This window comes from Salminus brasiliensis, chromosome 21, assembly GCF_030463535.1.
Source record: "Salminus brasiliensis chromosome 21, fSalBra1.hap2, whole genome shotgun sequence".
NCBI classification, from domain to species: domain Eukaryota; kingdom Metazoa; phylum Chordata; class Actinopteri; order Characiformes; family Bryconidae; genus Salminus; species Salminus brasiliensis.
The window spans coordinates 33,816,495-33,829,640 of NC_132898.1; the positions used below are offsets into that span (position 1 = coordinate 33,816,495).

Sequence of the window (13,146 nt, forward strand, 5' to 3'; positions counted from 1 at the left end):
GTCCAAGCAGACCAGAGCAGTCCTGAGAGCCTCTGGTGCTGCGCCTCCGAGCGGACTCCCTGCTCCTCTTAAATGTAGCACTTTTGCTTTATGGGAATATCCAAGGGCTGAGAGCACTGTGGCCTTACGCTTACCCACACGGTTCTCTTGGCTTGTGAGTCCAGTCTTTCTGCAGTCATGTCTAGAAGAAAGGTGAGGGGGTTGACCCGAACCGGGCGCCAGGTGAGCGAGGACCCAGATCTCGACAATCTGCTGTCAAACCTGTCACCCGAAGAGATGGAGGAGCTGCAGAAGGAGGTGTCCACTGTGCCAGACCCCGACCCGAGCGAACTCATTGTTGTGGACCAAAGCGCACAGAGTAAAAAGGAGTCCAGCTTCAGCAACTGTGATGAAGAGCCCAGGACGCGCTTGCAAAGGAATCTGTCCACAGAGGTATGAAAACTCTGCAGTGCTCAGTAGCTGCTGCACTGAACGTCTGCTTGTAACCTGGTTAACCTGAACTCAAGAGTTCTGTAGAAATCTCTGTAATCTTAGCGGTCAGCCGTTCCTTCAAGTGTCTGACCGGCACCTGAAACTGCTGCACTATCCTAGACTACTCCTAAGCCTTTTAAGGAACCTGCAGATTGGCCGGTGGTCACAGTGTTTTGGTCACAATAATGGTGTAGCAGGTTTAGACGGTGCTTGTGTTCTCCTCAGAAGAAAGACCTGAAGGCTCTTCACTCTGTGCTGGTTTCTGAAGGTCAGGCCTGATGGGATTCCTTGCTTGATTGCTCCTTTGCACACTGCCTTTTAAGGTTACGTCTGCCGAGGCTGGAGGCTTTGCACAGCAAAACAAACTGTGGCTCACAAATCAAAGCCTCAGCCTCGTAGATTAATGTCTCCACTATAACATCGCTGGCCTTGCATAATGTTAACCTGAATTATCTGATGATCAATGTTCAGAAAGTTTCCTATTATATTTCTGAAGTAATTAATGTTCTGTGGAGCTGTGAAAGCTGTAAGAGTGTGGAGAACACTGAGGTGGATAGTTTTTATTTCCTTAATAAGAAGAACACAATCTGGATCCAAAATGTGATGCTCAGGTTTTTACTGAAGCGTACAAAACTTCCCACTCTAACTTCAGATCTTTATGAATCTGTAATTTTGCCTCTTCTGTCCTCTCTTAGGGTGAGCCTAGAAGAGAAAGTCGGAAGCAGGAGTATCTGAGAAAAATGGGCCTCAGTCAGGAGAAGAACGTCCCCAGAACTGACGCCACAGATGGAGGGCTTCAGAGGCAAAGCAGCATTTCCACACCCAGTGCTCCTTCGAAGCAGGAGAGGAAAACTGAGGATAGGAACACAAAAACCACAGAAGAACCCAAAAGTATCCGAACAGGGCAGTTCAGAAGGGAGGAGGAACGGGTGAAGAAAGGTGAGGTCAAGGAGAAAGAGCAGAGTGATGACTGTAAGCTCAAGGAAAAGCGAGAGAATAAAGAAAGCAGCAGCAAGACAAAAGAGCTGATCTCCAAGCTTCAGGAAAAAAAGGAGGAACCTAAAGAGAAGGAGAGAAGGGAGGAAATCCGGAAAAGAGAATCGACAGACAGCAAGACCAGGGAGATGATCTCCAGGCTACAAGAGAAGCAAGATAAGGAGGAAAGGAAGGAACGTGAGAGAAGAGAGGAAGCCAAGAAAAGAGAAGAAATCAAGACGAAAGGCCTCGCGTCGAAGTCGGAGGAAAGACAGAATCAGGTTGGAGAGAGCAAAACAGAGGAAAGGAGGAAGCCTGAGGAGAAAGAGAAGGTAGACAAACAGCCGGAGTTAGAGAAGTCCAACGATAAAGAGAGGAACGCTGTGAAGAAGGAGGCTAGGAGAGATACTGACCGTGCTGACAAAGAGAACGAATACGAGAAGAAGGACAAAGACGTTCCTAAAGCGAAAGAGGAGCTAAAGACCAGTTCTGCTGACGACGAGAAAAAAGTGATCCAAAATGACGTCCACGAGTCCAGCAAGGAAGGGAAAGTTGGAAACTGTGTGGTAGACAAGAACACAAAAACCAAGACCAAAGAAGAGGAGGAGGAGGAGGAGTCCTCCAGCATGTTCGCTGAAGACCTGGAAAGAGTTCGCCGTAATGATCCAAGCATGACTGAACTCAATGTCAACAACTCAGAGGTCATCAAAGTCAAAACCCTCATTCAGTTTGCTGAAGCTCTGAATAACAACACCCATGTCAAGACCTTCGCCCTCACCAACTGCCGTGCAGACGACCATGTGGCTTATGCTATTGCGGGCACCTTACGCAGCAACAAGACCATCACTAGCATCAACCTGGACTCAAACCTTCTCACTAGCAAAGGGATCATGTCACTGGTCCAGGCCCTTCAGTACAATTCCACCCTCACTGAACTCCGCTTCCACAATCAGCGGCACATCTGTGGAGGCAAGTCCGAGATGGAGATGACCAAGATCCTAAAGGAAAACACAACCCTCCTAAAGCTGGGCTACCACTTTGAGCTAGCCGGACCGCGCATGACCATGACCAACATCCTCAGTCGCAACATGGACCGCCAGAGGCAGAAGCGACTGCAAGAGCAGAAGCAGGCCCAGGCGCAGGGCAACGGAGACAAGAAAGACTCCCTCGAAGTCCCAAAGCTCGGCTTCAACAAAACCTCGCCAAGGAGCTCGCCGAAGCCATCTCCCACTCCATCTCCTGTTCCATCTCCCAAGTTGATCCCCAAGAAGGGGCACGGTGGTCCTCCGCCCCCACCTCCACCTCCCGGGGGCTTGCCACCACCGCCACCCCCGATTCTGGACGGTGACTTCCTGAAGAACTCCCTGACCCCTGTGTCTCAGAGAAAGCTTGATGACAAAACCGGAGGCCGAGGCGGAAGTCTAAACTCTAGAGACCAACTTCTGGCCTCCATAAGAGGCGCCAACATTAAACAACTGAAGAAGGCAAGAGATCATACTGTCACTTCATTCAGTAGCGAATAAGATAATTCACTTATAATAAATGAAGATGGAGACGCAGACTGTTTGTAACTAGGAGTTACGGAACGTTAATATGGCTAACAATTCGTTAAAGCTAACCTGCACTCATGCTAACTCATTCCTGCATGAGATCATGTTTACGGTTACGGTTCTTCATCCATTCATTCTTCCATTAGTAGTTACAGCACAATAAACCTGCTTGAAACTTGCCCTTTTAAGAATGTAGCTATAGATAACAGCCTACTTTAGCTAACAGTGCAAGCTAGCATATCATACTTTCTGGGATTTTGGTCATTGCTTCATTAGTAGCCACAATAACATCTGTCCATTTGAACAGATTAGACTTTAACGAATGCTAATGTGGCTAACAAATAATTAAGCTGTAAGCGCATGCTCACATGTGATTATGCTAAGCTAATGCTAGAATTAGGTCGTATTCTCTGGTACTTTGTTCATTATTAGCCATAAAGACTTTCTTTACCCATTTTTTTTCTCAAAGGTTGACGTACCAAAGCTACTGCAATAAGCAGACGGAGACGAGAAGAAGGGCGAGAGAGCGAGGCCGGACATCTCACGGACAAGGAGATCAGCACATGGCATTAGTACTCAGTCTACTATTGCCCTGTACAACCAGCGACAGGCAAGGTGTGAATATGGTATCATTCTGTAGGATTCACAGCGTCAGCCCAGGGTTCTCTCGCAGTACACTGGACCACGGAGAGGAGCGGACGCCTGGAGGAGTTGTGGGGAACAGAGGCTGAGACTGCCAGCCTGCGTGGATGCCTTGCTTGTTATTTGCACTAAATGAAGCAATTCGTATGTTGAGGAGTGTGTGTGTGTGTGTGTGTGTGTGGAGACTTTGAGAAGTGGTACATTTTTGTAATGGATTTATGATGGTCCTCCATCAGCTGACTGTGGAAGTCTAATCAGTTAAGGGGATTTTCCTGCATGGTTCCGGTGGTGTGAAGTGTACTGGAGAGAAACTTCCCACTGATGTCTTTACAGTGCTGAAGATGGGAACTAGGTGTGAGATAGTGGAGGACTATCCGTTATCTTCTGAGCTTCAGTATTAAACACTTCACTCGTCTGGTTCCATTCACCATTCATATTTCTCCAGATCAGAGCAATTCACACAAACCTCTCTCTGAATCCCTTCAGTTTCATCTTAATTCTACATTTATGCATAATCTAAGAAAGAAACCCTGGAGTTCTCCTATAATGGGTTCGTAAATCTTCAGGGAATTAAAGGGGAACTCAATCAAAATTATGAGGATATTCGACACTATGGATATACTTCTGGAAAAACTGTTGCTGGAGTCAAATAAACCGGAGAACCTCCCCACAGTGTTCACGGTTCTACATCAGCTAAACTGTATGTGCAAGAGCCAGAACCCTTTATTTCTGAGAGTGTATTAGTACTAGTATGAATAGTAATGAGTTCTCCGTTCTCGTTCTTTCTCTTGTTCCTGTAACGCAAAACAAACAAACAAAAACCAAACATAGTTGAGTTAATTTTTTAAAGCCAGAAGAAACAAATGAAGAATTTCTATTTTTTACAAACGACTCAGGATAAACATGAGGTGAGTTCATATGACTACAAAACTGCATATTATATCATCCGAGAAGGATGTAGTCCTCAGTTGACTGGAGTAAGCCATGGTTTTGATGATTGATCTCAGTCTCTTTCACAGTTGTTGGGATTTATGCTCTGGAGTTTGGCAACGTTGTGCACGGCCACATTTTTGAGTGCCACTTCTCTCACGCTCTTGGTTCAGCTGTGTGGGTGGAAACATTGTTCTTCTGAATCTATAAGAAATCTTAGCACATCAATAAATGGTATTTTAATTAATCTCTCCGATGGAGATGTGAGTGGTCTCATTAAGACTGCAGAGTTCAGATGTGTTCAGAGGTTATTCCCGTATTCCAGTGCTTTACTTAACGAGCTCATATTATGGACTTTTGTACAATAAAGGTTGAATGTAGAATATCAACACTGTTAGCGTCTCCAAACACACTGTCCACATTTCTGCAAAAACAAGCTTTAAATCCACTGTTTTTGTGATGTCACAAATCATAAGTTTGGCTCCGCCCATCTGTGTTAAAGTGTGAAGCAGGGTTTCAGGCCCGGCTGCTTTTAGAATGAGGCACAGTACAGCACAGAAGTTTCGCATCCACTGCTCATCATATGATATGAACAAATGAATTCTGTGCTTGATTTTGTGTCAATAATAATACAGGGTAAACAATATACTTTAAATAATGAATTCAGTGATGCTGAAAGTTCTCTTTTAACTTGCCTCTTAAGTTCCGGTAAGTGATCATGATTGACTACAGTAGAAGCACAAACACCGTACCAGCCGTTACACATGGTGGTGGTAGTATCATGCTCTGGGGCTGTTCTGCTGTTGGTCTAACTGGTATATTACACTATGTGGATGGAATAATGGAGAAGGAGGACTACCTCAAACTTCTTCAGCAGAAACCATCAGCTAGACGTCTGAAACCTGGACACTACTGGCTGTTCCAACAGAACAGTGACCCCTAACACAGGTCAGAGGTGGTTGTGAAATGGATGAAAGAGACTAGCGCCTCGACCCTCGTTAAATATGTGGACGTTGTTTAAATGTCCTACTTATGTATCTGTACTCTACCACCTTTACCGAGAGGAGTGGTCAGATCTGCAGATGCAACTTGCTAAAGGACATTTCACCAAATATTAGATGTGCTGTATGTATATGTGTGACCCTGTGTGCATCATTTTGCTCAATACATAAACCAACCAAACCCTATGTTTGCCATTTTGAACTCATTCTGTCCCAGAAAAAGAACAGTTCAAAGAAATGAGTGAAAGCTAAAGAAACAGTCTGATTAATTCTAATATACAACAAGACTGGAATTTATACAATATATTATAAATGTATTATAAGTGTCACTCAAAATTTCATGTGGAACTAAGAGTGGCTGTAAAATGTGTAATATGAGTACACACCGAACAAACAGTTCTTCTAAAAAGATATATTTGATTTTTGTTTTTTTTAAACATACCTACAACATCATTAGCCTATTCATGACAGTTTATCTTGAAGATGAAACAGCCTTATTTAACTTCTAATCAGTTATTGCTTGATATTCAACAGCGCTGTTCATTAGAAAGAGAAAGCACACAGAATGACTGATTCCTGACAAATGAACAGCCCTCGTTAGGATAAACACACAGTGTCAAACAGATCCTAATAAAGCACTGCAGCCTGCACAGCAAGGAAAGAAAATGACCTCATTCTTTACTGTAAACGAGTCTGTTTTGTCTTCCGTCAACAGAACTAATAACAGTGTTTGGAGATTAAATGAACTGAATTTCCAAACTAGACAATTACTACAAACTAATTACTAACTATTTAATTAGGCTACTAGAAGCCAGACACTGCAATCTCTCAGTATTTTCAGTTGATTAATAAAATTCATTACTACACTCTGATTAATGCTAAATTGTATAGTTACTGATTATAAAAGGAGCAACCGTTGCTGACACAGGTGAGTTATTGAACACACCCTGGTGATATAATCATCACCTTTATTAGAGCAGGAATGCTGGATCAGCGGGTGTCTTCACACTTATTATGTACTTCTGCGGTTTGTTTTGGGAATGTTTAGGTAACTTAGGTAACATGGAAAATGCCCCGCTGTTGTAGGTGGGTCATTGACATGCTGTGATATCATCGGTCCCAGGAACAGCAAGAGCCGTTAAAGAAAAACATCAGGCCGCGAGCCCTGTATCCAGCCCAGAGCCCCGCTGAAGGGTGGTTTGTTCAGCAGCAGGCCAGTTTATATTTCATCTGCCCCTGTCTCACCCTCTGCACCCTTGAAATGCCTATATTTGGTCATTCTCAATGGAGACGCAGTCCGCAACTCATTCCTTTCTCCTTCCTAATAACGGGAAGATAGCCAACATTCTGTCTGACTCTGAGCAATGACCAGAGAGGGTGAGACAGCCGGCGAGCGGGAGTGGAATCGATGTGCTAGCCTCGTCTCATACTACACAAACCACTTCACTTCTACTGAACTGAAAACGTGTCCCGGCACGAATGAAGAGCGCCTTCAGCTCCACGCACAGAACGTTAAACAGCCCATTCCTGTAGCCTGAGCCTGTCTATGATCGCTTAGTCTATGATCGCTTTGTCTATGATCGCTTTGTCTATGATCGCTTTGTTTATGATCGTTGGCTCTAAAACATTTTTAAACTGTACTTCTGCATGAAGAACATATCACTATTTTACTATTATTAACATTTCATATTAACAACTCAGTTAATCAATTCAGTAATGGTTTAATAGTTAATGGTTAAAGTTATGGTAAATAATATAGCTATATCTGCACTGAACACATTGTGACCTTTGGCACAGTCTTTAAAAGTATCATAGAAACTGTATTTAGCTTTATTTAGCTTAGCAGCTTAGCTTGTTGTCTCTTCATTGAAAGAACATAGCTAGCATAACTGCTAACATACAGAGCTGTAAAATCTTCAAACCCCAGGACTGCTACATAAACCGCCCTGATTCGTTATCTTTATATATTTACGCACGGCCCATTTTAGTGAATTTGAGGATAATGACTATTTTATAAAGTTGAATGATCTAACATTAGCTAATAAACTGAAAAACAGAAGCTAGCACTAGCGCTAGCATAGCAGTATAGGGCACTGCTCTATTTTTGCTGTTGTGAATTTTATGAGGTATTTACTTTATCAGATGAATTAAGTAAATAATAATAATAATAATAATAATAATAATAATAATAATAATAATGCTTTAACCAAACAGGTATTTTTCTTGCAGTAAACGAAAACACACACACACACACACACACACACACACAGCGGCAGTGCGCGCACGTGCCTGGGCCTGGAGCGGTGGGCAGGCATTAAACGCCGCGTGCTCTTCATGTCTGATGTATCTGCTGTGTTCATGTAGGAAACTGTTCTGATCTGGTAGAAGTTTCACATCATTAAGAGTTCATTAGCAGAAGCAGGTGGGAGGTCTGTCTAATAAGCGGAAGTCCTTCCTGTCAGCAGTTCCCCTTCCAGCCACCAGAGGGCCTGATCTCATCAGCTGACCTGACGTCACCTCGAGCCCTCCTCTTCCTGGTTGCGTCACGCGGAGCAGGGAAAGAACAAAATGGAGGAGTACGCGAGGGAGCCGTGGTAAGCCGGCCGGGTCCAATATCACATTTTACTGCTGGTGCTAATGTTTCTTTATGCTGTGAGGAAGACGAGCTGACCGTAAAGCCAGCCTGACAGCGGGCCGCGTGGTCCGGGCGCGTGCGGGGCGCGTGCGGGGCGAGTGCGGGGCGAGTCCCGCGCGCGGCTCTGGGGCACGATGCTAACCGGCCAGGCTGGGTGACCTTGCCCTGACAGCCGAGACCCGGAGCCGAGACCCGGAGCGGTTCTGATAGCGGTCCAGAACCTCTCACTGCGCGTGTGGATCTGAGAGGCTTCAGAGATAGATCAGATTTGATCTGCGGTTAATCAATCAAATGATCAGAAGGATCAGAATCAGCTGAGCTTCATCCTGTGGAGAGAGCAGAGCCCCCCAGCACCCCCCCAGCACCCCCCAGCGCTCAGGGGTCTCTGAGCTTTAACTGAAGTGTCAGGATCATCAGGATCGATCACCCCTGAGAAGATGTGTCTCACTGAGAGGAGCTGCATGAGCTTCTGATTAACTGATGGTTCTCTCTCTCTCTCTCTCTCTGTGTGTGTGTGTGTGTGTGTGTGTGTGTGTGTGTGTGTGTGTGTGTGGCTCTGGCTCTCCTCTTCAAGCCCCTGGAGGATAGTGGATGACTGTGGAGGAGCTTTCACTATGGGGGCTATAGGTGGGGGGATCTTCCAGGCTGTTAAAGGCTTCAGGAACTCTCCGGCTGTAAGTCCTGCTGCTTTCTGTAAAACACCGTTTCTAACACTGACTGATGATGTTGGGAGAACATGAGTTCAGACTTAAGCTGGTTCTGATCAATGAGTTTATTAAGTAAAGATTTACTGATTATTAAAACACAAACGTATTCGTTTTTAAAAACCATGTTTTACCGGCGAATGCAGGATTGGGTTTTGGATATTTGGGGGTGGTTATGTTTTTAGTTTCTTCTAAGCAGAAAGAATCTGTCCGTCAACAGACTGTCAGAATTATTGGCACCTCTGATTATGTACTTTGTGCGTTTATGCCTTGCCAGCATAACAGGACTGATCTTCCTCTTAATGCTGGCTGAGGTGGGAGAACACATACAGGGATCTCGTCCTTGGTCCTCTGATTTGAAGGTTGATGATTGTTTGCTTCAGGTTGTTTCTCCTCCCTCTTGCTGTTCTTCCCTCGGTTTAATGGAGCAGTGAGGCGGTTTGGTTTGTGTGGCTCCTCCTTTAAATATCAGTGAAACAGAAAGTCCTGGATGCCTCCTTAAGACTCCAGTTCCAGACCTCTCAGTCGAGTTTAGAAGAGCTGCTAGTGGTGCTCGCCATTGTCAGAAATGTTAAATTTAGAAGTTTAGAAGTCAAATTGTCCATCTAAACCTAAATATAACAAATGAAAACAACTGTACACCTTTATCGGGAGCGTTCCTTTATCGGGAGCGTTCCTTTATCGGGAGCGTTCCTTTATCGGGAGTGTTTATCATGCATTGTAGGTTAAGATGGATGTGAGGGATGGTTGGTTTGAATCCTGTCTGAGGTTCTTCTTTCAGCTGTCCTTTGGGCGAAGTCAGCATGTGGGAATCTAAGCTCTGTGTTGATTAGGCGATGCTGAATTTACACTTTTATCTTCCTCTTTGTCTCAGGGAATGAACCACAGACTGAAGGGCAGCATGACCGCCATCAGGACCAGAGCCCCACAGCTAGGAGGTAAGACTGTCCTTAGGTCTCTTTCACACTGTTGATTATTTTAGTAAATAGGTCTACATTATTTTGATGACTAATTAAGTAATTGGTTAATTTGACAAAAGGCCAGACATGCATTACAGTTCAGTAACGGACCAGAAGTACTGTTAGAAAAAGCTAAACTAGGAAGATTTCAATAAAGAAAATCTGAACCCTGCTGATGAATGTTTATCAGGCTCTGTTTCTTACTGCGAGAGAGAGTCCAGTAGATGAACTACTGTAACATCGTTTGCCAACTAATCAGTGCTGGTTCATCAAAAGGATCAATTCCAATCAATCATTGAGGTAAACTGAGTGACTCATTGGGTTCATTTGTGACTGCCCAACTTCAGCACTGACGCTGGCGTTTACTTAGGCAGCGCGTAGAACGTCCCGTGTTTATTCTGAGGAAGTGCTGTATTGGATTTTGGAGGAGAGGAATAATGCAGTCCGATCTCATAACCCTCCTATCACACACTCGCCTTGTCGTGGGATGTTAGTAACTGTCTGGTTCTGTTCACAGTAACGGTACTAGTTCTGATTGAGGTGTAGAATTATGAACAGACTAATCAGCTCTGCTCAGCCATCTTTCATTTTTGTTGGTTTGCGCAGAGCTCTAAAATGGGTCAAAGTGCAACATCTAGAGAATAACCCCCTGCTGTGTGCATTCTGCATGTTACAGGAAGCTTTGCAGTATGGGGCGGACTCTTCTCGATGATCGACTGTGGGCTGGTGAAAGTGCGTGGGAAAGAGGATCCCTGGAACTCAATAACGAGTGGAGCCATGACTGGTGCTATCCTCGCTGCAAGAAGTGAGTCAGGATTTGGGCCTGTGTGTCAATCAGAAATCATTAGTCCAGCCTACTGTAAGAGCGAACAGCCAGTGAGCCGTTTCTCTCGGATGGAGGCGTTCCTCATCGTGCTGCTACTGTGAACGCTGTCCTGTCTGTTATCTTCTAGCTTTGTTATTTCTTTCCTCAGACGGGCCCGTGGCCATGGTTGGCTCTGCTGCTATGGGAGGCATACTGTTAGCTTTAATTGAAGGTGCTGGAATCCTTCTCACGAGGTTCGCTTCATCACAGTTCCCCACTGGTGAGTGTGCAGAAGAAGGGATGTGGCGTTAGAGAATACTAAGCCAAAATGATAAGATGACTGATGTTTAGATATTCGAGCATCTTTAATAGAAGGTTCTCTCATGTTGTTTTTCAGGTCCACAGTTTGCTGAGGAACCTGCCCCCATGCCTGCTCCTCCCTTTGGGGACTACAGACAGTACCAGTGAGAGGTCCTGTTTGTGTGCAGGCCTTTTAATATTCCATGAACTCATCTGGGGTGCCAGAGTCACACTTTAGCCCCTGTGGAACTGTCTCTCCTTGAATGAGCATGCACCAACGCACCCCACCAGTAAGGACCTGTGTCGGAGAACGAAAAGGACTTTTTTTTTTGTGTGTGTGTTTTTGTTTTTGTTTGTTTATGCCCCCCCCCCCCCCCCCCCCCCACCCCCCACTGGGTCATCTGCAGAATGCCTTTTGCCATTCTCAGCCTTTTGTTGTGTTCGTAATTCACTCTACTCTTGTTTTACTCGGGCTAGGGATGAAAGAAGAAACTTCAGTGGGTAAAGACCACATTCCTGGAGACTTTAGCACACTGTATGTCGCTGCAGTTTGTTCTGACACGCCAGTGTTTTCGAGTCCTGGTTCTAGAGTCGCCCACCAGTGTACATCTTCCCTGCTGTAATGCACGAACATTTGGCTCAATAAGGCTTTCAGGTTTATTAGTAGAGGAGTTCTGTTTGGAACAAGGAAAATGCTGAATTACAGTGGAAAGGTGCTCCAGGACTAAGACATTAGACCGTTTGCTCAGAAAGTAAGTGTGTGTGTGTGTGTGTGTGTGTGTGTGTGTGTGTGTGTGTGTGTGTGTGTGTGTGTGTGTGTGTGAAAATGACACACACATCCATTAGTATGATATTTTGCCTTAACGTTCACTGTCTTATGGGTTCCACAAGACCATTGTATAATTAACGAAAATGTACATTTGTTTCCTAAACCTTTACCATCTGAGTACCGCAGTACCTGAGTACCTGTGTCCCTAAACTCTTCACTTTTTGGAAGTAGCTATTTATTTAATATGAGAAGTGCAGCAAAATGGAAGTGTTTGTCTTGTGCTTCATTCAGCTTAATGTGAATAATAATAATATTAGGACCATCGTGAGCAAAGGCTGTTTCAACAGAGGGTTACAACAGTGGGCATATTTCAGGTGCCTGATTAAATACTACACTGAATAAACAGTTGTTACTGGAGTTAAACGGTCCCATTGTCCAACAAGAACCCCAATGGAAAAACAGCTGTGCTGATGTTCACTCTCATTGGATAGGTTTACTCTATGAACAGAAGTATTGGGACGCACCTCTTCATCAAAAAAATTTAATTCAGTCTCATTCAGCCACAGGTGTATAAACTCCAGCCTCTAGTCCTGCAGTCTGTCTTTCTTCCACACATCAGTGAAAGAACAGGAGGTTCTGAAGAGCTCACTGAACTCCAGCGTGGTTCTGTATGTAATAGGAGACACCGCTGCACCAACAACAACAAGTCAGCTGGTGAAATTTCCTCCCTCCTAGATCTTCCTCCATCAGCTGTGAGTGGTGTTATTATGGAACAGTGGAAGAGTTTAGATAGAATCACAGAGGAACCCCCCCATCATATTGTGTAGGTAGATTAAGTAACCTTTGTTCAGTACAGTTATGAAACAACGCAATTCAGTTAACGTCAACCATTATTAGACACTTTGGGGCGGTGGTGTCGAGAAGTCTCAAGTTGTCTCTACCTCTTTACACTGCAAATCTACACTGAATTTGAATGATAACGCAATTAATTATGCATTTACCAAAGTGCCCCACCAGTAAGAACTTGTGATGAAGTGCAAATAGTAGCATTGTGCAAAAACAGTAGTTCACAAGAGCAAAATGTGTAATAAATATGACAAGGATAGTGTTCATATATATATATATATAATATATATCTCACACCCACAGACCAAATTGTTGGTACCCCTCGGTTAATGAAGGAAAAACCCACAATGGTCACAGAAATAACTTGAATCTGACAAAAGTAATAAATAAAAACTATGAAAATGAACAAATGATAATCCAACATTGATTTTGAACCATTGCTTCAACAGAATTATTTTTAAAAATAAACTCAGAAATCATGGTACCCCTGAAAATAATGTGACCAAAGGGGCATGTTAAATCAAGGTGTGTCCACTAATTAGCATCACAGGTGTCTACA

General features: G+C 44.2%; 2 protein-coding genes across 2 annotated transcripts; both read left to right on the top strand.

Moving 5' to 3' along the window:
- The first annotated feature begins 44 nt into the window (after positions 1–44).
- Positions 45–5,755, top strand: lmod1b (leiomodin 1b (smooth muscle)). Its single transcript, XM_072665792.1, has 3 exons — positions 45–432; positions 1,167–2,930; positions 3,466–5,755. The coding sequence occupies exons 1-3, from the start codon at positions 178–180 to the stop codon at positions 3,490–3,492; spliced, it is 2,046 nt and encodes a 681-aa protein (XP_072521893.1). The 5' UTR covers positions 45–177; the 3' UTR covers positions 3,493–5,755.
- A 2,274-nt stretch (positions 5,756–8,029) lies between these two features.
- timm17a (translocase of inner mitochondrial membrane 17 homolog A (yeast)) lies at positions 8,030–12,158 on the top strand. The gene is made up of 6 exons (XM_072665720.1): positions 8,030–8,163; positions 8,779–8,878; positions 9,783–9,846; positions 10,544–10,672; positions 10,842–10,952; positions 11,070–12,158. Exons 1-6 carry the CDS (start codon positions 8,138–8,140, stop codon positions 11,138–11,140), a joined length of 501 nt encoding a protein of 166 aa, XP_072521821.1. The 5' UTR covers positions 8,030–8,137; the 3' UTR covers positions 11,141–12,158.
- Positions 12,159–13,146: the final 988 nt, after the last annotated feature.

Excerpts from the sequence above, each read along its gene's own strand:
- lmod1b (XM_072665792.1), top strand. The coding sequence starts at position 178 with ATGTCTAGAAGAAAGGTGAGGGGGTTGACCCGAACCGGGCGCCAGGTG. Across the intron at positions 433-1,166 it reads AAAGGAATCTGTCCACAGAG|GGTGAGCCTAGAAGAGAAAG; the intron begins GTATGAAAACTC and ends GTCCTCTCTTAG. Across the intron at positions 2,931-3,465 it reads ACATTAAACAACTGAAGAAG|GTTGACGTACCAAAGCTACT; the intron begins GCAAGAGATCAT and ends TTTTTCTCAAAG.
- timm17a (XM_072665720.1), top strand. The coding sequence starts at position 8,138 with ATGGAGGAGTACGCGAGGGAGCCGTG. Across the intron at positions 8,164-8,778 it reads GAGTACGCGAGGGAGCCGTG|CCCCTGGAGGATAGTGGATG; the intron begins GTAAGCCGGCCG and ends CTCCTCTTCAAG. Across the intron at positions 9,847-10,543 it reads CAGAGCCCCACAGCTAGGAG|GAAGCTTTGCAGTATGGGGC; the intron begins GTAAGACTGTCC and ends TGCATGTTACAG.